Source organism: Apium graveolens, chromosome 9 (assembly GCF_009905375.1).
Source record: "Apium graveolens cultivar Ventura chromosome 9, ASM990537v1, whole genome shotgun sequence".
Classification (NCBI taxonomy): Eukaryota; Viridiplantae; Streptophyta; class Magnoliopsida; order Apiales; family Apiaceae; genus Apium; species Apium graveolens.
Window position 1 is genome coordinate 225,685,345 of NC_133655.1, and position 23,407 is coordinate 225,708,751.

Consider the following 23,407-nt stretch of genomic DNA (forward strand, 5'->3'; position numbering starts at 1 on the left):
AAAAGTATTACATGTGACACAATTTCATGGATGTATCGGTTCAAGCAATTTTGTACCAACTTTGATCCTATTTGCTAGTCGGTTGACTAGTTTACATACGAGAAAAATACATACTATTCATTCATAGTATTATTTAGTTCGAATATTCAAGGTCTTAAATTTTTAGTACAAAAGTGTAAGAAAAATCAAATACAAAAACATTTGACCATGCACATTTATTACATACAAAAAATAAGAACAGGGTAAACCTTTAATTTTTTAAGCAAAAAGTGTAGGCATTCTTCTCTCCTTTTAGTAGCATCACTTTTTGTCATACTTGTACCTGGAGGCAAAGACATTCTCTTTAGATGAGCAATGGATATTACTGTTAACAATCTGCGGATAACATCTAAAAACTCCATTAGCAATCCAAGTTGGGACAAGTATTTTCCGGAACATAAGTTGATCATGTTTGTCTATCCCATCATTCTAAAAAATCATACACTAACTGGCATCTTGAAAAAAAGGTTCTCTCTAAAAATTCAGTAACCTTTTTGCTATACAACAAAATGAATATTCTATTAGACCAACTTTTAAAGACCATGCAATGGGAGTAAAACACATTGTAAACTAGCATAGCCATGAAAGAACTCATGGCACTGTGTACAACACTAATGACTTTGCTTCTTTTTTTTCTCCTGTGTATCATGTAAGCCACGCGCTTTAATGACCATATAATCTTTATATAAAAATATTAATTAAATAATGATATTTTAGTAAAACCTTTTAAACCTACATTATTGATTCAGCAACATGACAATAATAATATTCACTTCACATAAACATTAAATTATGCCAAATGATGATAATAACAATAATTCAACTAGTTAACAAATAAAAGCATTGCACAACAAAACCAACTCTAGACTTACCCAAAGTTAGCCCATCAAGCAAAACAAGGAACGACCCATGCAAGAATGCAAATTCCGGTCCTAAGCTTCTTTCAGTCGCTTTTATAAAATCTAACCAAGACAGAAGATCTCTTACAGTAAGCAATCTGCCTGTTTGTAGTCCGTTAAACCACTGCAAGATGGACAATTTAAAGCAATAGTCGACATATATTAAGAGAAGTATGATTAAAGTAAAGAACAAAATGCTTATAGGATGATCCTAATATAGATAACATATCTGGAAAAGATTTTGAAATTAATTTTACCTTTGAAGAGTAAATAAATTTATACGAAGGACTTGTGTCCCAAAATTATGAATAAAAATCAATTAACATGACTTTAAAAAAAGTAATGTCATAGCAATGCATGTGCGGTACAGAATATACCTCCCAAAAATGAAGCATAACATCCACAAGCCAAAAGAGGTCCGAATCTGAAATTCTGCACAAAAATATTTCAAAGAATCATTGTACAAACGTCATTTATTAAAATCATCTTCTGCAAGCGACTTTAAGTGTATATACCTTTGTTGAGCAATACTTCTCAACTCACTTATGTCAGCAACGGGGGGAACCCATATCTCAGTAAAACGATTGCGAAGAGCTGGAGAGAGTTCTTTTTTGCCATAATCACCACCAGGATTCATGGTAGCAAGAAGGAAAAAATTGGGATGAGCAGTTATCTTCTCTAGATTGGGACCTCCTTTTTCAGCCAAAGACTGCAGAAGGAGAAAATCAAGATAAATAAAGAGGTCAACTAATTTGGCAAAAAAAAAATTGACAACCAATCAAAAAGGCGATGACTTGATTCTCAGAAGCCTACAAATTGAAATGGACATTTGCTATGGTGTGTGAGTAATAAGCAACATAAACATCAAAATAAATGTGCAGGTATGATTGGACAAAAATTATGACCTACCTGGGGGACTATACAAGATTAAGATAACATTCAAACGACAAGATATAAAATACTAAAAGCAAAAGCAAATTGTGACTTCGGTTTCGTTTTTTTGCCAGAAAATAACTTGCTTTTGGTCAAATATTAAATTAAGAATATATTTTACTCAGGCTAATATTTTCCGTGAAAAATATTTGTCGGAAAAAAAATTCCAGGCAAAATATTTCATCAAAAAACTCTATGGAAATATTTTCCGTAAAAGAAGTTATCGGAAAAAGTTTCTCAGGTATTATTTGTAGAAAAAAAAAATTGTTGGACAAATTTTTTCGTGAATAATAATTTGCATAACCGATACATCATAGGTTGCCCCAACCCAGTCATGGATTTCACGATTTAATGGAAATTAGTAAATAAAATTAAAAATAAACACTGAAAAAAAATTACAAATTAAACCAGACATATATATATATAATATACATATATATTTGATACATCATAGGTTGCCCCAACCCAGTCATGGATTTTACGATTTAATGGAAATAAGTAAATAAAATTAAAAATAAACACTGAAAAAAAATTACAAATTAAACCACATAAATATATATATATAATATATTTCACTATTTTTAAAATTTAACAAATCTTCTAGTCTGGAACAGTTCAAGAATACTAGTTCTACAACAAAACTTCACCGAACTAACAATATTAGTTCAACAACACCCTATACAGAGCAATGTTGTAAAAAACGCAAATCGGACATCAGCTGTAAGACGACATTCTAGAACTTAAGTGCTAAATTCCACTTCACCGGTCAAAGACCTGCTTAATCCGATTTTGACCCGCCTAAACTCTACTAAACATTTAATAATCTGATTTTACTCTAATCGAGGCGTTTACATTCCACTTAAGCGTCCGCTTAATGTGGTTTTTAGAACACTGATATAGAACTAATTATGCAGTATGTACTTTGTTGTGTTGTGATATATTTAATAGCATTACGATGTATTTGCCAATCGTACTAGTTCTATCGAAGAACTTTCTCAAACGTGTTAAAATCTTTTAATTTTGATTTTTATTGATTTTTCAATGGTTTTAAGATATAACTACGTAGTTTATTAAATTAACTCACCTATCAGAGGTGATAATTAACCATGTCAGCACAATAGCATCACTTAGGCAATTGGCCTAACCAGATCCATATATAGTTATGTTACTTTTGGGCTCTAACTATATTATATCTAATTAATTGCTTAATTTAATCAATAAGGAATAAATTCTTATAAATATAATTTAAGGTCTATGACCAATATCAAAACTTCGACATCTGTATCTATAAAGCTAGGATTTCTGCACACTATAAATGTTTAAAATCAAGTCTATGAAACTATGGATATAATTTTCAGAAATGCTACAGTTTTCAAATTGCATCCCAAAATGAATACTAAATGCTAAGGTGCGAGTTTTTATTAATTCATCTTTACCAATTGTCGAGGGGGCTGGAATAGCACATGTATGACTAGTTACAATTCATGGAACCAATTAAAGGGAACTCTAGCATTCCTTTACAATTTCGGTGCACTGATTGAAGTGTGTGTATACCATTACTGATTAGAGGTTTTATCAACTAACTTGCTATGTATCAAATAAAATATAATCAGATACATAAGATTTAGGACTTGAAAAATATAGGATTGCATGAATCGACTCCATGTGCTCTTTTCATTTAACTGTATACATAAAGATATAAAAAATACTCACCAACTTCCTTTCTGGCTCCAAGACACTATTCAATCTTTCAAGCACACTATCATCAGCCAAAGAGATTTCATCAACAAGAAAAAGGTCACCATTCTTCATAGCTTGCACAAGAGGACCATCCTGCCACAAAAATATAGACTGCCACTTTTTGTGCAACTCGATGAGTTTCACTTTCATTTGTTCAATTATATCGAGATCTAGTGTAGTGACATCTGGATGGGACACCAGACCATCTCTGTGATTGTTAATCAGGACCGTCAATTGACTAAGAGTGTGAGGAGCTTGGTTGATGTCTAAAGATAAAACCTGCAAATAACCATAAGAAATAAACTACATCAAAACCTTCAAGGTGTGTAAAAAACAAATTTGCCTTCAGAATTCAGAAACAAAGATACAATCTTACAGCATCACCACAAATTAACATAAAAGCCTTCAATTGCATCATCTTTTCACATTGGTGTTTGAACTCCGAAGATAAACTTGATCTCTCCCTTACTGGATAGAAGCCCTGTTTATTTTTTTTATCAACAATGTCACTTTATGAGTCTATAATGAAGCCATAAAAGGCAAACAGAAAGCACATTATAATTGGCAGATAAGCACAAACACACACTAAGATGGAGCGGTGGCAAAAAAGGTTAAAATCTGAATGAAGTGTCAATTGTAAGGAAAACAAACCCCCAAAAAATCTGATGTTTCAGTAAATTGGTGACAGTTTAATATGTGCAACTTGAAACCCAAACATATACTCAGCATTTGACAAGCAGTAGTCTTCCCACCACCAGTTTCCCCAACGAGGAGGACAGGCTCCCGTAACTTGTAACAACGCTCAATAAGGAAGTACAACCTCCACATACTCTCCGTCCAAATAATTCTGCAGTAGCAAGCAGATATAGAAAAAAACATCAATCAGAGAGCAATACTGAATGACAACTCACAACAGCATACAATATCTAATAAGATTCTTACTTTCCAAGATTCCCTGGAATCTCTAAATGTTTTCCCAGCTTCAAAACATTTCTTTCGTTCTCATCCGCTTCCTGTAATACATTATAAAAAATTTAGTACACTCAATCATTATTTCAATTTCTTGTTTGTATATATTCAATATTTACTTCTCTCCTCGACTCTTGTAAGAGATTAAATCCATTGTATAGTATCTTCATATACTTATATTTTATCAAGTCACGAAGTTTTGCAATCAAGGTACAAAAACAATTAAAGGTACAAAACATTGTGCAAGTAGTATACAGAATGAAGGCAATGAAGTTGAGAAAGCTGAACCTGCTTGTACAAATCATTCTTAATTAGTTTAACACGTAGTTGTCTCTCTAACACTTCTTGAACAACTCTTTTCTCACGATCATCACGCAGACGATCTGCCAATAGATAATAACCATCTCTAGCAAGATCATCATAAGAATTTCCAAATATCCTGAAACGCTCCGCCCATCTAAACAGGTCACGTGGGGTAATAAAACCATGTTTCCCAGCAAAAACTTTGGTACTCTGCCTATGTAGTTGTAACTCCTTCATAGCTTCAACCATTTTCTTAGCGTAGCTTTCGGGAATTTTGCACCTGCTTTCCAATATCGTACTCAGCTCGTCTTGCGGGATTTCATCCACATGCATTTCCAGAAAACGATTACGAAATGCTCTTGAAAGCATCTTACGTCCACCATATAACGTAGGGGGATTCTGAGTGGCAAAAAGCATAAAATTTGGATGTGCGCGAACAGTCTCGCATAATTCAGGTACAAAAAGTTCTCTGTTGTCATCGAGTAAGCGATTCAAAGCCTCTAACACGTCAGAAGGAGCAAGATTAAGCTCGTCTAGGACTATCCAGTATCCGTATCGAACAGCCTTAACTAATATGCCCTCATGGAATACAAGCCGCCCATCAGCATCAGTAATGTAAGAACCCAGATATTCTTGCAGATCAGTGTGCTCGTGATTATTGATTCGTACAAATTCATGACCAGTAATTGCAGCGAGAAACTGAACAAGACTAGTCTTCCCACTAGATGTTGGTCCTTGTAACAGAACTGGATATCTTCCGATAAATATAGCACGTGCCAGGTTCCTAAGATGTTCCTTAACACTCTTAGTAAGAACATAGCTCTGAGAAAAATCATCCTGTCCAATGGCCTCTTTAGAAACCAGATAACGATCAAAAGGAACTTGAGGAGGTTCACTACCTCCCATCAAGTATGATAAAATCAACCCGTGCATTACCTTAGAACTACTATCATCCAGTAAAGTAAGAAAAAACATACAGAAACCATCATACAATGCCTTCTGGAATCCAAAATTTCTTCTTGCTTTTCTTGTATATTCCAGTGCACGGTAAAGAGAACGTAGACTGTATTGGGGCTTCTGATTGGCCCCATCCTGTAGCCGCTCTTCTGATTCCCTCTTGGCAGCTTTATAAAATTGCACCATCTTATTTACCAACTCTCTATTAGAATGGCTGTCATCTATGAACTGATTGATAAATAACATAAGATCTTCATCATCCAACACATCATCCACGAAATATTCAGTGAACCTACTTTTAATAGAGAAGGGTAAATCTCTCTTCCCAGCATCATTGGCAGGATTCATGCAAGCAAACACGCGAAATTTAGGGTGTCTATATATATGCTCAACATCCCCTCTTTCAGCTAAACACAGTGAGCCATTTTCTTCTTCAAGAACACCGACAATTCTCTGCAATGTTTCTGGAGGAGCCAAGTTCACCTCATCCAGCAAAATCCACTCACCATTTCTCAGTGCTGTAACAAAAGCTCCTTCAACAAAAGAAAATATCATTCCAGAAGAGGAACTGATACGAGCACTTGCAGTTTCAAGTTTTCGAGAAAAATCCACCCATGATTTCAATAGTTCCCCATCAAGCCGCTTCCGCTTGGATCCAGATTTTCCATTTTCTACAACCCTTTCAACACCCCTGTTGAAACCTTTCAGTAGCATCTTCCAGTTTTTATCAGCAACAAATTTCCTCAAACGGGCAATAAATTTTTCATTATCCTGAAATTTATTATAAAACAGTTTGAGTACCACACATAGTTCAAAACAGTAAACAATTAACATGAAAAAAATGCATAATCAGTACCTTTGAAGGAAATGAAGTTGCAAAAAGATTCTCAAATTCCAAATATAAAGGAATGCATACAAACTGTGCATTCAATGGTTTGAAACCACCTAATAAATCAGTAACATCACTTTGCTGGCTCAAATTCTAAAAAACAAGAGAGAATTCAGATATTAGTTTTTCTAGGATCAGACAGTAACTGCAGTTGCTTCTAAAAATAAAAATGGGGAATAAACCAGATTTGGAGGTTATGCATCGGAATTTTTTACAATTCCAAAGGTACTCAAGCACTAGCCACAACACTAGTTGACTCATTTTTATAACATGATTCCTTAAACTTGAGAGAAAATTTTGTTAGGAGTTCGATACATACCAACACTGTGAGCTTTTGACCAAGTCTCTTAGCTAAATTCTGTACAAGAGTAGTCTTCCCTGTACCAGTTTCACCAACCAAAAGGACAGGCTCGTTACACTTTACAGAGCATGCTATCCTCTCAAGAAGATGCAGTGAACTGCGGATCTCAACAAAAGATTTCGCATTGTATCTTACCTGGAAAGAACATTATAAATTGTTAGTAAAGAGGCTACGGGCATACATTTTTTTATAATAATGTAAGATTCATTTACAGTGGTTTGAATACGCTGGAGAGAGATTCTTCCAATGCGTAGATCAGACCTCAAATCCTGCAGATAATGTTCACAAATGATAAGTTAGAATCTCATAGTGAACACAGTTCTAATCTATACTATATAATATTGAAAAGTTCGGTAGTGGGTCGGTCGGTACGGTACTTGCTGAATTTACTTAATTACCCTTACTTAATATTAAAGTATACTCTATTCAATAAATCAGATTACAATTGTTTATATGAACTCCTAAAACTTGACCACCAAGTAAAATCTTCCTAATAAAGGAAACAAATCCTTTTCTTATTCTCTACCATTATATAGAATATTCTTAAAAATACTTGTATATATCATACTATATATTAAATATTAAATTACAACTAAATCTATTTCTAACTAATAATAAAAAAATAAATACAAATCAATATTCTAATCTTTCATTCCGCATCATCTTCCTCGCCTTTGAAAAAAACTTGCCCACGCGTTTTTTAATATTTGAGAATCAACGAACAAAGTGATGACTTGTCATGGCACTTGAAGACATCTAATGCCAACTCCATAAGCACGAACTTCGGAAACAACACGCACAAAATAAGAAATTTTGATTTGTTAGTCGTTGCCAATATCTTGTCAAAGACCAAGAAAATCAACATATTTCACCTTGATGTTGTTCTCGTGGTTTACAACTCCATCACTTTTAACTGCCTCTTCTTTTTCAATGTTAACACGCTAAAATTTGGGGACTTCACCATCTGAATTTTCTTCTGTAATCAAAACACGATCACTATTTGCTTCAACATCGACATGTTTTTTAATAGGCTGTCTCGAAACTTTTTCTGCATAAAATTTAGCAACTTGAAGTTTCACATTCTTTTCATCTTTAGGTTGATGCTGAGGCAGAGATGGAAGTCGTATGCCAAGTTTATCAATAATATTTCTAAGTGTTGCTTGCACATCTGGCATCTACAAGCCCAAATCTTCAAATTTGCTCTCCAAATTTGGTAATCTCATATTATTCTGCTCGAGATACATACAAAAACAGTTGTTTACTTCGCTAGCAGTAGCCATCGTCTAAAATTCAGGTTCAGTTCTGCAAGTTCTAAAAATTAGGGGCTGTTTGTAACTTCCAGGACCCCTGGGGACTGTTTTGTAGCTTTCTGGCGGCTGCTGGACAGTGTATAGTCGCTGTTTGCTGCTGCGGGCAAGGTGTTTGATAAAAGGTTTGGTTGTGAGAATGGGTATACAAGCAGTGAAAAGGCTGGTCTACTGGTGTTTGGGGAGGAACGGTGGCTTTTGATACTATTTTGATGTAGGACAAGGGCTAGGAAGGGGTATAAACAAGAGGATAAGGCCTATCTCCACATAGAATCAGCAAAAACACACAAATCCGCAGATCTAATTCATATTAATCAACTCTATTCGATAAATCAGATTACAATTGTATATAAGAACTCCTAAAACTTGACCACCAAGTAAAATCTTCCTAATAAAGGAAATAAAATCCTTTTCTTATTCGCTTACCATAATATAGAATATTCCTACTAATACTTATATATATCATACTATATTAAATTACAATTAAATCTATTTCTAACTAATATTATAAAATATATACAAATCAATATTCTAATCTTTCGTTCCGCATCAGTAACTTTGTTTCCCAGAGAAGGCAATCCAAATGTCATCCTGATATATTTCGAGTATCCTACAATTAGTTCCCAACTTCGTCATTGATTTAAGGAGAACGAAGAGCAAATTTATTAATTTAAAAAATCAGTTTGAAAACATAAAGATACATAAAGTTATAAAATACACTATACGATACTAAACCTGACAATTCAGATTATCGGATCGGATCCGGATCAGATCAATTTCGGATCTGATCGACCAAACATTAAAATTTTGGTTGGCCGGTTGGTCGGTCGGTCCGGTACTCGGACTTTGTTACTTATTTTTTTTATTTGGGCTCAAGATAGATACAAAAACATATTTAAAGCCTAAACTTTTTGCTACGAGCCTAAGTATTTCACAAATATATTCTAATTAAAACACATATGGCCCAAATTATTTTAGAAACCTATTATAACTAAAACCTATACAGGCCTCACTATCTTACAGACCTGTTCTAATTAAAATACTTGGTCGAGCAGGTAATTAGGTTTTCTTAATATTTTTTATTTGGACCCAAAATAGATACAAACACATATGTAGGTCCTAATTAAAAAAAATAGATACAAATGAATTCTAACTTATTTTTTGCAAGGACAAATGTATTCTTATTAAAACACATGGGGGCCAAACTATTTTACGAAAACTATTCTAAGACCTAACCATTTTACAAACCTATTTTAATTAAAACACGTATAAAAAATTAATTTTAACGCATCTCAACCCTCTTCACATAAACCTATTTTAAAAGTTTTATTTATATAAAAATTTATTATAGCAGAAAAACAAATACCAACATCAATTCTGAGTCAATTTCAACTACCTTCAACAAATATAAAACTAATGCTTATTATCATAAATACATGTAATAGTAAAAATACATCTCTATACTTACTTATACTTCAACAAATTTAAATTATTAATAATGAAATAACAATAATTTAAAAACAAACCGTGCATCGCACGGGTTTTAAGCCATATTTTTTAATGTACAAAAAAGTCAAAACCTGAATCACTGGTTTATCAACTGGATACAAGGTATTTGCAACAGAAACTGGCACGCTCCATAGCATCGCAATCTCTCGCATAATGGACAAGCGGTTGTTGGCTGAACTTGAATACAAAGCAAATATATCTACAGCCTATAAAGGGAATTCAAGATTAGACAACCATTACAATGTCTAAAACTTTAACCTGTTAATATAATCAGAAAATGGCAATAGAGAAATAATCACAAACCTCGTGATAGATGCTACTACACATAGAGGCGGACATATTGCCGCCAAAGAAGAAGCCCAAATTCACAATTCTCCGGCACCATTTTAAGAGATCCCTGCCATTGTGGAGAAAGATGGAATCCAATTAAACTTAAAATAAAATCTTTTAAAAAAGAGTGCATCAATGAGTGGACATTAAGTACCTCAAGGAAAACCTGCCGTTAGAGTTGGAAGGGAGATTCAACCCAAAGCGAAATCCTGTAAGTTGGTTGACCCTTGCAAAGGTTTCTGAAATATTAAAACATTCAGCCAAAAGATATCCACTAGAGTGTATGACAGAAATTTTCGAACTTTGACATACCTATAAGTTTATCAGCAAGAGGCTCTAGCTCTGGATACCAAGCATTCACAATACTCAGCAAGTCATTATTACTACACGGCCTAATCATTACTTTCCTCCAAAGAGTAGAAAGTGAGTTTCTACCTGAGATGTTAAAGAATAAGAATTTCATAAACTATAACAAATATATACATTATTTAAAAAAAATCAACCAGTGAAGAATACTTGAGGGTGCAAAATTGCTAAGCGAACAGCTAAGAAACATAGTAGTAACACTGATGATAGTAACTACTAACTGCAGTTCCCGAAATTCAGAAAAAACTGAGAAATCCCACTTATTGGTTTAACGGTCCTTTTTTTAACGAATTTACAAATACATCCCAGCAGCAATTGTCTATAATTTCAAGAACAAGCTAGCATGACATGCTTCAAGATAACACTCCTGTTTCAATATAACAGCATTTTAAGAGTTTTACACAAGACCAATAATTTCATTACCTTCAAAGCAAATTAATGGGTGCTTTTAACCTACTGAACTAGTAAATTTATAATTAGTAGATACTATATACTCAGGTGTATAGTTGAAATTAAGCATTCTTTATCTTTCAAATCAATAAAAAACTCTAATTTCAAGCAATACCTTCTCTCTAAAAAATCTATTACTAGTATCAAAGGGAGGGGCATCAGTAATAAAAACAAGTACTAAAGTACAGAATTCAATACTAAATAGCAATTATTTGTTTGTCCTACCATTTCTGTGCAACATTTGTAAATTCACTTCTAATATTCCATAGGGTTTAACCCTGTTCAAATATATCAACACTTTACACTTCTATACTTATATATTATAATAACTAAAGAGAGGGGTAATAGCTTAGCAAAAAAAAAGAAAAAGAGAGGGGTAATTTATAAGTGTAGGTACTCAGTAGAACGTAGTTTAAGTGCCATAGGTCTAGGGTTCGAACCGGTGTTGCATGGTTCGTGGATCGGCCTATGGATCCGTGAACTGGTTCGTACCGAAACACGGGTCGACTTCGATCCAGATCCCCATGGTTCACCAACCAGTTCGCCATGCTTCAGAGGTTATGGCACATTACATTGTACCAATATAAAGAATATTAAAAGTCAATAAAACCTGCCTAAAACATCCAACTATAAATACCAAGTACTGGAAGGACATAACTTGAACACATAATCAATATTCAAACCAAGCAGACTGATAAACTCTTAAAAAATTTCTTCACCATATATCCTCTTTTACTACATCTTGCTGGCCGTAAACGTATAAAAAGGAAAAGAAAAGGAAATCAATATCAAAGGGCTAGACATTAACGCAAATACCCAGCAGGATATTACTGCCTTACAAACCTTCAGAAGCACGAGAAGATTCTAAGTTTGAACATGATACAGTAGAGAACAGTCTGAAACCCTCAGAAACCCTCACTGCCTGCAGCAGTAAAGCACATTTTAATGAGTTAACCAATAACTAGAACATTAACACAAGACTGTTTTTATGTGGGAAACAGGGTGTATGAGATTGTGATATTATCCAGTCTTTTAATGGAACCCTGAGATTAGGGACCAAAATAAATAGATATAAGCAGCAGAATGGAAAATATACACAATACAACATAGTCGACTTGTTATTACAAAATGTTCACTTTCACTTCTAATCATTGTTTTGGCTTGGGCAAGCCCTAATATAAGCACAAACCACTACTATAGTGTACCATAAAACAGCAGACTGATCAACAACAAACAATAATACAACAGAACGACAAACAATAATACAAAACATCTCCACTGGTATAACAAAATAGTAATCACAGCAAAAAAGATTTAAAAAAAAATAGTAACTTTCTACTATTTCTTCTCCTATTTATATACTACTCTGCTTAAAAGCTGGTAACATATATCCAAACAGACAATTATTCAAACTATTAAAAGTCATGGTCCAAGCACAGCTGGCATACATTCACACAGACAATTATTCAAATTATTAACAGACATGGTCTAAGCACAAATTATGTGCCTTCTTGTGGACAAGCTCCAATCAGTTGCAAGAACAAAAAAATCTAAGAAATGAAACTTTAAACTAAAGTAAATTACCTCTCCATGCCCAGTTAAGAACGAGCTTGCACCTTCGAGCAAAGGTAATATAATGGATTGTACATCTGCAGGAGCTTTATCAATATCCTCAAATACAACCCAATACCCTTTCATAATAGCCTGAAAACAGGGATTGACTTGTAAATATAATCAGAGCAAAAAATAAAGAAGTGAGTATATAAAGGGCTTGTAAACAAACCTGAGTAAGAGAACCCGGTTGCCATCTAAATTCACCAGGTTGCTCAGAGCAGACATAACTTCCAATTAATGTTTTCCCGTCAATTTGCTCATCCATATGAATAGACAGAACTGATATAAGATGCAATTTTTGACTTGTTCACATCATAAGGAATATAAAGCAAAGAATAAGATAATAAATTCTAGCACAAATTACCATTTATGCTTACCTTTTGATATTGCGACTTTTAAAAAAAATTGGATGGTTTTCTCTCATATTAAAAATGTTTTTAGGACGTGACGGTTATATTTAAATTATAACAATTAAAATCTAAATTCTTCAAATTTTATAATATCATAGATTTAACAATACAGATAAAATAACTTGTAAAATAGTCTTTACACACACACAAAGGTGGCCAACCATGTGGAAACGCTTGAATTGTTGCTTGTACTATTTAACAGGATTATGGTAAGAAAAATGTGAGATGTATGATACCTCTGCTGCCATAATCCTGGGACAACTTTTTAATCAGTGCACTCTTGCCAGACCCCATAGTGCCATACAGAAGAACAGGCCACCTTTGGCTAGCTGCCATCAAAGCCATCTCAAAACTTTTTTGCATAGCCACGGTCAGAAAGAAAGGTTTTTCGCTTAATTTCACATCCCTGAAAACAGTATGTTTGCAAGAAGTCATAAATATACAAACACAAGTAAATACTCGAGGACAACAAATAAGAGGTGATTAAACAGAAAATAAACAAAGGACCGTTCTAAATTATTTTTCGTCCAATCACAAGCACAACCACCCAGGGTAAGAGAAAATACTAGATACTCTAAGACTTTCTTCGAAAATTTTGTTAATGATTCATATTATTCAACATATAAGCGTGTTGAGTACAAGTATAAAATGATAGAAAACAACTAATTACTTCATAAGTTTACTGAGAACCGTACCATGCTGCATGTCTGCTGTCTGAGTTTGATGTCTCAATTTCACTTAACCTAGAAATAGAAACAGGTGAAGGAAAAAGGCTGGTGGAATGTAGATCGCGAGAAATGTCTCCACATGATTCCAACTCATTTTCATCATATACTTCAAGATACCACCCTGCCTTTTCCAAGGACACATCCTGACAATATTCTTGCCAACTACAAATTGACATGGAAAATAATAAGTAACAACGGCAATTCGAAATGTCAGTTAAACTTCTAAAAACTAAAAATACAATGAGGCATCAAATTTCTAATATTCTAATTAGACTCAGACTATCTGTACTAATCTTTAAATGTGCACTGAATTGCATACACAAGATATAAACTTGAAAATAATCATCATAAACGTATTTAGCAGGTAACGACATTACCTAATAAGTAGACAGCCTAAAAACCTCGTCAGTCTAGTTACCTGGCTTGGGGGTGTAATTTAAAATATACAGGACCTGCTAATATTTGGCAACTTAACATTTATTAATAGTTTACCTGGAAAGTCCATATTCTGATAGAAATCTATGCATGTAAAATTTCATTCATACAATTGTTAGGACTCCATCCCGTGATTAAATTATCCAAAAAAATGAGTAAAACCCAACACTTGTTTTAGCCGTATTTGAAGAGAGTACAGAAAACCAACCGCAGTAAACATGCAAATGCTTCCTTGGGACCTAGATCATAGTTTGCGGTCGCTCTTTCGCTTGTTTTCAGAAGAATAGATATTAATTGCACAGTACACCATCTTATATCTGAGACATTTTCTACATACTCCGGTTTGCTGTGCTGTTTGAGAACTGCACAATACTGTACAAAGTCCAAAAAACAGGACCAATCCCAGAGTGTTGTTAACATTTCCGAATCTGATAAAAGGAGCCGTAATGATATCCGTACAACATTTAAATAATGACTTCCGTCCTGCCACGAAAGAAAAAGGTAGAAAACTTCTTAGATGATGATCCAATTTCGAATTACATATAAAAGGATCTGTAATTTAAAAAACAACAAAAACTAAAAGAAACTCAATAAGGACAAAAATCTTCTTCTGCTATTGCAAGTTTGCAACACAGAGCACGAAATCTAAATATCTGAAAATTGAAGCTTACCGAGCTTTTATCAAAGTGCAATGACAAAAAGTAACCCCTCAAAAGTATGATTACGGTCATACAATGTAATTTAAATTTTGGCACTTACAAGCATATACTTTTCTGATAAACTACTACAAATTTACCATGTCACTAATATGCAGTTAAATAGAAAAAATTTAGAGAGACACAGCATTTGTACAGCAATCAGAAGAAAAACAAGTCTTGGCAAACAAATTAGAGTGTGTTTGGATTGACTATATGATACAGTAAGCACTTGTTCAAATTTGCTCATAGTATGTCCCAAAATATCTGGGGGCAGGCTATGGTAAAGAAAAATTAATCCAGGAGAAGTGAGAACAAATGTCAGCCCGAAATGAGCATGAAACATGAAAAGCATATAAATCATAGAACAAACACTATATAACAGATGAAGCAATATACCTGCACAGAAAATTTTGAACAATACAATTCAAATCTATGTAGCAAATCATAATTATACAGTGTTCCTCCTTGTGAAAGAACTACTGTAATGGGGAAAGGAGACGAACACATGTAATAAATTGAAAGTAGTAATCTACTACGTTAGCAATTAAGCACTACATATAGATGGTTAATACATTTCAAACATCAAAGAATTATTAACATCAGCACAACACAGTTGCATGAAATAAGATTTTATAGAATAAGCTTATTGAAGCCAAAATACCGTATCCATTAGATCCCTCTCCCATTTCCCAGATTTAATTCTTTCAAAAGGAACCGGAGCAAACTTGAAATAATTCGAAACAGACCTGGATCAGAAGAAAAACAGAGTATAAGCTATATAGCTTCATCACAGTCCAGTTGCAAGCAAAAGCAAAGTAACAGTGACTTACCCCAACAAAGTAGGTACCAAGTCAACAGCTCGAGAAAAAGCCCAGCAGGCAAGCTCGTGCAAGCTCAAACCCTTTCCACTTCTAACATACAATTCAATTATGGACACAATTTGCGAATTATCGTAACCTTCTTCATCTCTAAGCAATTCATCTTCATTTAATTCAATCATTGGATCATTTACGTTCGACTTCAAATCAGGAACTAATTTGAGTAAACCAATAGTTCTATCCAAAATTCTCTTAGCTATCGGTCTAAAACATCCTATTAGCGGAATTGTATACTTCGGGTGTAAAAACAGTTCCGCTACTCCATTCACCACTTCATCTTCACTCAACTTATCTCCCTGCATAAACCCCCACAATTTAACACAGTTACACACATATCTTTATATATTAACAAAGAGAGAGAGGGAGGGAGAGAGAAAGAGAGGGGGAGAGAGGGAGAGAATAGGGGAGAGCGGGGAGAGAGAGAGAGGCACAGAGAGAGAGAGAGAGAACCTTGTGTAAGAGGTGTTTGAGAGAAGGAACATTGAGAAGCTTAGGACAGCGAGAGAGAAATCTCTCTAATTCAATCTCGACACGAAAACTCCCGTCAATTGCCATTGGAACTACAACGAAGATGAAATTCTATAGATATAGAATCTATATATGTATAGTCTTGTGTATTTTACGGGAGCTTTTTCTCTTCCTCTGTTGCGTTCGTGTTTCAGAAACTAGGGTTTAGGGTTTTAGGGGTTCGTTTTCAGGAGTGCCTTGTATTTATATGCCTCAAATGTTGCTAAAGATGTACTAAACTAAAACGGTGTAATAATTTCCGACTCCCGACAAAAAAGAGACTAAAATTTATATTTTATATAACAAATTACTACGAGCGAAAATATTATCATCAAATTTTTATACAGAAATAATATGAACGAAAATATTATCATCAGATCTTTATACAGAAATAATATTAAATTATTTTTTTTACAAATACACCGTATGTATTTAATTACTTAAAAATGAAAATTATTTCAACAATTTATTTAAAAAATTAATAATTCAATACTATATATCACTTTATAGCTAAACTTACGCACAAGTCAAAGTAACCCTCAACATCGATTAGAAAAATCAATCCATCAATCATCAATATCTTGTATCTATTACTATTATATAAAATACGAAATATTAAAAATTTTGGTACGGTATATATTTTTTGATACACGCTGAATTTACTCAATTATCCTTATTTTACTTAAAAGTTTTGTTAGTCTCATTAATCGAACTATAATAGAAAAAGAAATAAAATCGTTTTCAACTATAACACGTTAACTTTTTTATTTCTTTTAACTAAAACAACTTCTCTAAATATCACGGACAAGCTTATATAATAAAATAGAATAATAATATAATAACCACTAATAACTAATGAATTATATTATTTAGCTACTTAATTGTTTATTTTATTTAATTATTATTTCACTTAAAGATTTTGTTAAACACCTTGACTTTGCAAATTCATAAATTCTTAAATGCTTTACGTAATATCACTACGCCATAGATGGCCTACAGCAACACCCAAAAAATGTTACAACAGGCCAAAAAAATGTTAATATAGCCACCCAAAAGACCTAAGATAACATAAAATTTAAGTTGCTTTTTTCGAGTTAACTTTGGCCCCTAAGGTAACATTTTCTTTGCCCTGGTGCAGCATGGACTTTTATGTTACAATAGACACCAAAGGTAACATCACTGTATGTCTATAGTATCACACTATATATGTTACCTTTGCACTTTGAATTTGCAAAAAAAAAAATGGGGCCTACTTGTGGGGCCCACCTGTGGGCCCCATTTTTCATAATGATTTGTATTATATTAATTTGACAGGATTTGTTTGTAAATTAAACATATATACCATTAACATGTATATATATGTGTTTGATTTGCAGATTGCGGAATGAAGTAGTTATATAAATTAAAACACAAAGTAATAAAAACACAAGTTTTTTAAACTTTCTGGTGCATTTGAAAGTATACACCATATATATATATAATATATATATATATATAATATATATATATATATCGAATGAGAATCTTGTGAAGCTTGAATAGCTCACAGCTGCTTACAAGTAGAACAAACAAACTACAGAGAAATTCTTGACAAGTGCGGCTTTTTCTATCTCTTTTTTAAAATGTGTTTGTTTAGTTGAATGTTCTACTAACTACACTTGGTTTATATATTACCAAGTTTACATGACAATAAGACAAGATAATAAAATAAAACATATCTAGTCTAACTCCATGTTGCTTCACTACTCTATTCCAGCATCTTTGAATATCTTCATAATAGCATGGAAATGGTAATGCTTCTTTGTTCTCAAATTCCTGCTTAACAGGCTGCCACAATCCTTTTGCAAACACCCAACGCATGTGACTCTGTTGACACTGTCAACAAATATTTGAATTTGATCATTCGTCGGGTACATGCTTGTCATCCGTCGGGTAGCTTTGTTGATCATCCGTCGGATAGTTATTTGTCACTTGACTCCATTTCACTTATACAGAATTACAAGACATCTTATATTTACAATTAATCAACCTATTTTGCATATCCACTAGTAGTCAACATGACTCATATGCTCCTACAGAATCTACACAAACTTGTTTGCAGAAATGTGCTACAATACTTATTTGTTACATAAGCTACTCACCCGGTGGATGTCAAATTGTCATTCGTCGGGACTATATTAAATCATCTGTCGGGACTATATTTGATCATCCGTCGAGTGCTACAAAATATACTAAGTTAAATCTACTAAGGTGTTTTGTTTAATTTATCATCAAGTTCACAACATATTCCTAACAATCTCCCCCAATTTATATCTACTGGAATTGTAGCCATAAATTAAGAGAAACTTGATGATAACAAAACACCCTAATGATACAGATTGAAAAGTAGTAGATAAAACTGATAAGTGCTGCAATATTTACATTGAACAAAGCAAAGTATACAAAGAAGTTGCTCACAATCATTATCAAGGTGCTCCTCAAATCTGAGCAGATCAGTCTATTTCCTTGATTGTATGGATTTCTTCCCAAGCATCATGTTGTTCTCTTCTATCTGATTTTGGAGTTGTCTGTGGGACTCAAGTTCATCAGCTTCTGAGAGATCTAGCATTTCTTGCATTTCCAATAGAGTCTCATTGCTAGAGATACTCAACTGCTCCTCCAATCTGAAGAATCTTCTTACTTCCTTTTCATCCCTGAATTCCATCAGCCAATAAGGCCTCAAATACACTATCTTTCCTGTGAAAGGGAATTGACAGAGTTTTTGGTAGTGCATCTTTAGCTTTATTACTCCTCAGCTCATCAATCTTCTTTAGAACTAATCTCCTTGCAGTCACATTGTATCCAAAGTTCTTTTTGAAAGATGAGTAGATCTTTATTAGAACAGATTGGCTTTCTAGAAGAATCCTGTGAAGTGGCCATATCATCTCTTTTCCTCCCTTATATTTAAACACCAGCCTTTCAGGAAGATGTTTGTGAGCATCAATTCCTCTTACTTCTTCCAATTCATCTAAGTAGAGGTTTATGTCAGAGAACTCATTGATGTCACATATGTATAATAAATCTCTCTTGTTGACTATACACTATAAGAAAAATGTCAATAGACATTACATATTAGACATCGATTGACAATGCCACTGATGTTAAAAGATTTAATGACATTACCTCGTGTTAATCTAATGTCTATATTGTTTCAAGACATCGATTATTTTACAACCGATGTCTAAATTGGCTAAAAAAAATTAAAACGTGCCCACTTTAATATATTTCCCACTTAGTCAAAATTTTCCCATTTATTCCAAAATTTCACCCCCGCCTTGGCCAATATTTTTCTTCCCCCCATTTTATCCTTCTTTCTCTTACTCACCACTCTCTCTCTCTCAAACATCTCTCTCTCGATTTTGTGCTCACCTTCACTCACCACCACCCTCTCTCCCTCATTTGTGCTCACCTCTCACCTCTACTCATCTTACATCCCTCCCCCTCTCTCTCTTTCTTCACTCTGTACTCTCTACTTTCCTTCTCAATATTGGTAATAAGATAAGCTTGGTAAGATTATCTTGTTTGAAACTCAAATGGTTAAACTCAAATCGAACTTCTCTTCTCTGCATGAAAGATTAACCGAATCAAACTTTATAAATTAGTAATTTTTAAATCAAAACCCTAATTTTGTAAATTGGGAATTTTTCAAATTGAAACCTTAATTTACTTTATGATGTTTTCATTAATTTCAATGTATTTCGAAGTTACTAATTAATTTGAATTTGTTGTGTACAGGACCTTTATTGCATACGACCGGGATTCAGATATTTAGGTATGAATTTTAATTTAAAGATTTATAATATTTGTGGACTGAGATTTGAATTGGTCGTGTTATACTTGTTTATGCTAATGTGTTTGTATTTTTAGTCTGTTAAAAGTGCAATGACTTATATGTTTTAAGGACTGGAAATGTGTTTGGAGTGTGTATTTGAGAATGTTGATTTTTGCGTATTTGCTATAAATAATTCGTGAACTTATTGGGAACTTAATAACGAAATGAAAGAGATATGTCCCAAGTCCAATCATGTATGAGGATTTAGGAATAACTTTTATGTAATCTGTTTTGATTTCATTGATATTAATAAAAGACTTGTTTTGTTTTTATTGCGGGCTCTATCTATTTAAATGTTTAAATAAGATATACCACAATTTAGAGTAAAGCTTTTTATAGATTGTGATGAGATCATAATAATGAGACCTAAAAGATGATAACTCTAAACTTAAATAGTTCCTGGTCATAGGATTACTAACTGGTAATTAATAATCCGCAAAGATCGGTACATACTATGCTTGCTTCATTATGAAGGATGTCTGTTATCATAGACATTTGTGTGGTGACACTATAGCTAGTATGTAGGTGCTTATTATAGAATAAGTTCACTGAACATGACTCACACAGCTGAACAACTGATGGAGTTCACTCACGTGTCAGCAGTTGTTCACATAGTGATAGTTATACAAGTATCCTTAGACTTGAGGTCATCATAGTCATCTTATGTACACTGAACTATGCTTTGGTTTAGTTCTTAGTCTCAATGGACAATTATAAGGGCTCTACTGGGTATAGGAATTTGTACACGAAGATAGTGTATGATCAATAAAGGATCTACCCCTTCCAGTGAAGGAAAAGAATGTTCAATGCTGATCCACTTATGTTAGTTCAGGAATCTCTGGCCAGAGTGAATGAAATTAGAAAGGAGTTTCTAATTTACATTAAATAGAACTAAGCATAGTGAATGGGAAAGCAAGTGATTAAATAAGATAGGCTTGACACAAGTTCCATGCCTTGTATTTAGTCGTGACATTGCAGGGTAGAAGGAATTGATTGTACGGTAACTACTCACTGAATAGGTTCTTGGTATTCTAAGCAGTGAATTCGTATTATCCGGATAGTCGCGATATGCTGAGAAGTATCCCTCACGATGTAGAATAAATATGATTAATTAATTAATCATATTTAATGAATTAAAGAATTTATATAAATAATGATAAAATAGTTTTATTATTATTTATTTCTACTACCGGCTTAATATTGAACCTACAGGGTCACACCATAAAAGAGAATGATTTAATGGTGGAGGAATTAATTAATAATGGCTGATAATTATTTATTTATGAAATAAATAATTAATTGGCAAATTTAATAATTGATTAAATGAGATTTAATTAATTATAAATTAATTAAGAAAAGGTTCTTAATATTATTAATTAAGAATTTAATTTTTGGAAATTAAATCAAGTGAGAGAATTATTTCTAAAGAGTTTAGAAAAAGGATTAATAATTAAAAGGTGTTTTAATTATTAATGAGAATAATAAAGGGTTAATAATAATAATATTTTATGGAAAATTTTCAGCTGTAAATTTTGCCTATAAATATACTATTATAAACCCTATTTTTGCCTCAACCAAAAAGGTTTACAAAACTCTAATTCTCTCCACCTCCTCCTCCTTCATTACATCATTTTCTTGGTGGATACCGGTGGAGTGCTCACACTTGAGGAGCAGCTGCTAAGGATCTCCGCTCGTTGTTCTTGGATCGCCATTAAAGACCTCCATCTTTCCATTAATATAAAGCTTCTTAAGGTAAACATATTGAACTACGAATTAAATATTATTTTTCGCATGGATCCTGCGGAGGGTTTCAGTTTTTTTTAAGATTTAAATTTACATTTTCGTTGCGTTTATGTGCTAAAACCCTTCAGATACATCCATCATCATTCTCCATAGTTTGTCTCTGAAATATTCATTTTCATTCGATTTCAACCATGGGATCTTTGAGGCTAAGACAAACAGTTCAACAATGTTCAACTTCTTCAGTACACTAGTAGACACTTTCATCTGTAGACCATACTGAACTACGAATTAAATATTATTTTTCGCATGGATCCTGCAGAGGGTTTCGGTTTTTTTAAGATTTAAATTTACGTTTTCGCTGTGTTTATGTGCTAAAAACCCTTCAATGGAATCAGAGCTACTTGCGAAAAGTTTTTAATTCGTTTATGTGTTTAACTGTTTTCGATATATGAGCATGTACGTGATTCGCCATGATTTGATGTTGATATAATATACTTATATATGTATGGTTTTGAATATATGATATTCATGTGAGTTGTATAATCATAAGATGATTATATAATCTGTATATATACCGATATATATATGATTTATGTTTGTTCTAATTATGAGAATCATATTAGATACGGATTCTGAATTGCCTGCTGCAGATTTGCTGAAATCTGGGCCTGGTGTCCGATTTATGCAAACTAATACCCTATTCTATAGGTAAATGAGCGTCTGAACAAAACTGATAGCTTAAGCTATCAACGACTCGTCTGTAAGGCGTTTGACGTTGTTTACTGCCCGTAAACAATGATTCTTGTTTTTCTGATTTGATTATGATTTTTCTGATTTTTGTCATATTTTCTTTTTATGATTAGATCATGGATAATATGATATGTTAATATCAGATTATGTGTTTTAACATGCATTTATGTGTTGTATGAGCATGGTGGATGGTTATGACCTTCGACCTTAATGTAATGGTTTTGGTTTTGGTTTTTAATACGACTTACATGTCGTCAATCTTTGTAATCATAAATCTCGAATGTAACTCGAGTTATTCTTGTAAGTTCATTAGATTAGTTTTACTTTCAATCGTGTAATGTAATTGAAGACTCAAGAAGGCTATCCAATGGAGGTGATACAAAGAAGAAGACGAGGCATACAAGAAGTCTAAACAAAGAAGAAGACTTATGTAATAAGTAGTTGTATTTATTTCCATCACCATATTAGATTGGCCTTGATCATTATCATGAGCTTGATAAAGATCACATAGGATGGGGCCATAACCAAACACATTTATTTATTGCACTTTACATTTACTTGTTTATTTAATTTTATATATGAGATATATGCCTATGTTTACCATGCGATGATAGATTTAGGTGAACTTAAATCAATATAAGGCGTGCTCTAGAAAATCTAGAATAGGAATCGTTTCTTGCCTTAACAATAAATATTATGAATACGATCATGAGATTCTTGT

At 33.2% G+C, this 23,407-nt stretch overlaps 1 protein-coding gene across 1 annotated transcript in view; it reads right to left on the reverse strand.

Annotated features, from left to right (window-relative positions):
- The window catches only part of LOC141682550 (midasin), a 38,965-nt gene extending 22,464 nt beyond the window's left edge, over nucleotides 1-16,501 (reverse strand). Inside the window, exons 1-25 of the mRNA XM_074487242.1 lie at nucleotides 16,266-16,501; nucleotides 15,768-16,111; nucleotides 15,599-15,683; nucleotides 14,448-14,722; nucleotides 13,772-13,966; nucleotides 13,313-13,482; nucleotides 12,836-12,945; nucleotides 12,637-12,756; nucleotides 11,896-11,974; nucleotides 10,549-10,671; nucleotides 10,391-10,475; nucleotides 10,210-10,303; nucleotides 9,978-10,112; nucleotides 7,303-7,359; nucleotides 7,049-7,225; nucleotides 6,697-6,822; nucleotides 4,869-6,611; nucleotides 4,554-4,624; nucleotides 4,263-4,458; nucleotides 3,988-4,092; nucleotides 3,585-3,890; nucleotides 1,454-1,647; nucleotides 1,316-1,370; nucleotides 912-1,062; nucleotides 249-322 (exon numbers count right to left, since the gene is read on the reverse strand). Of these exons, the coding sequence (XP_074343343.1) occupies nucleotides 249-322; nucleotides 912-1,062; nucleotides 1,316-1,370; nucleotides 1,454-1,647; nucleotides 3,585-3,890; nucleotides 3,988-4,092; nucleotides 4,263-4,458; nucleotides 4,554-4,624; nucleotides 4,869-6,611; nucleotides 6,697-6,822; nucleotides 7,049-7,225; nucleotides 7,303-7,359; nucleotides 9,978-10,112; nucleotides 10,210-10,303; nucleotides 10,391-10,475; nucleotides 10,549-10,671; nucleotides 11,896-11,974; nucleotides 12,637-12,756; nucleotides 12,836-12,945; nucleotides 13,313-13,482; nucleotides 13,772-13,966; nucleotides 14,448-14,722; nucleotides 15,599-15,683; nucleotides 15,768-16,111; nucleotides 16,266-16,370 (5,175 nt within the window). The 5' untranslated portion in view covers nucleotides 16,371-16,501. The remainder of the gene's footprint in view (nucleotides 1-248; nucleotides 323-911; nucleotides 1,063-1,315; nucleotides 1,371-1,453; nucleotides 1,648-3,584; nucleotides 3,891-3,987; nucleotides 4,093-4,262; nucleotides 4,459-4,553; nucleotides 4,625-4,868; nucleotides 6,612-6,696; nucleotides 6,823-7,048; nucleotides 7,226-7,302; nucleotides 7,360-9,977; nucleotides 10,113-10,209; nucleotides 10,304-10,390; nucleotides 10,476-10,548; nucleotides 10,672-11,895; nucleotides 11,975-12,636; nucleotides 12,757-12,835; nucleotides 12,946-13,312; nucleotides 13,483-13,771; nucleotides 13,967-14,447; nucleotides 14,723-15,598; nucleotides 15,684-15,767; nucleotides 16,112-16,265) is intronic.
- Between the last annotated feature and the right edge of the window lie 6,906 nt (nucleotides 16,502-23,407).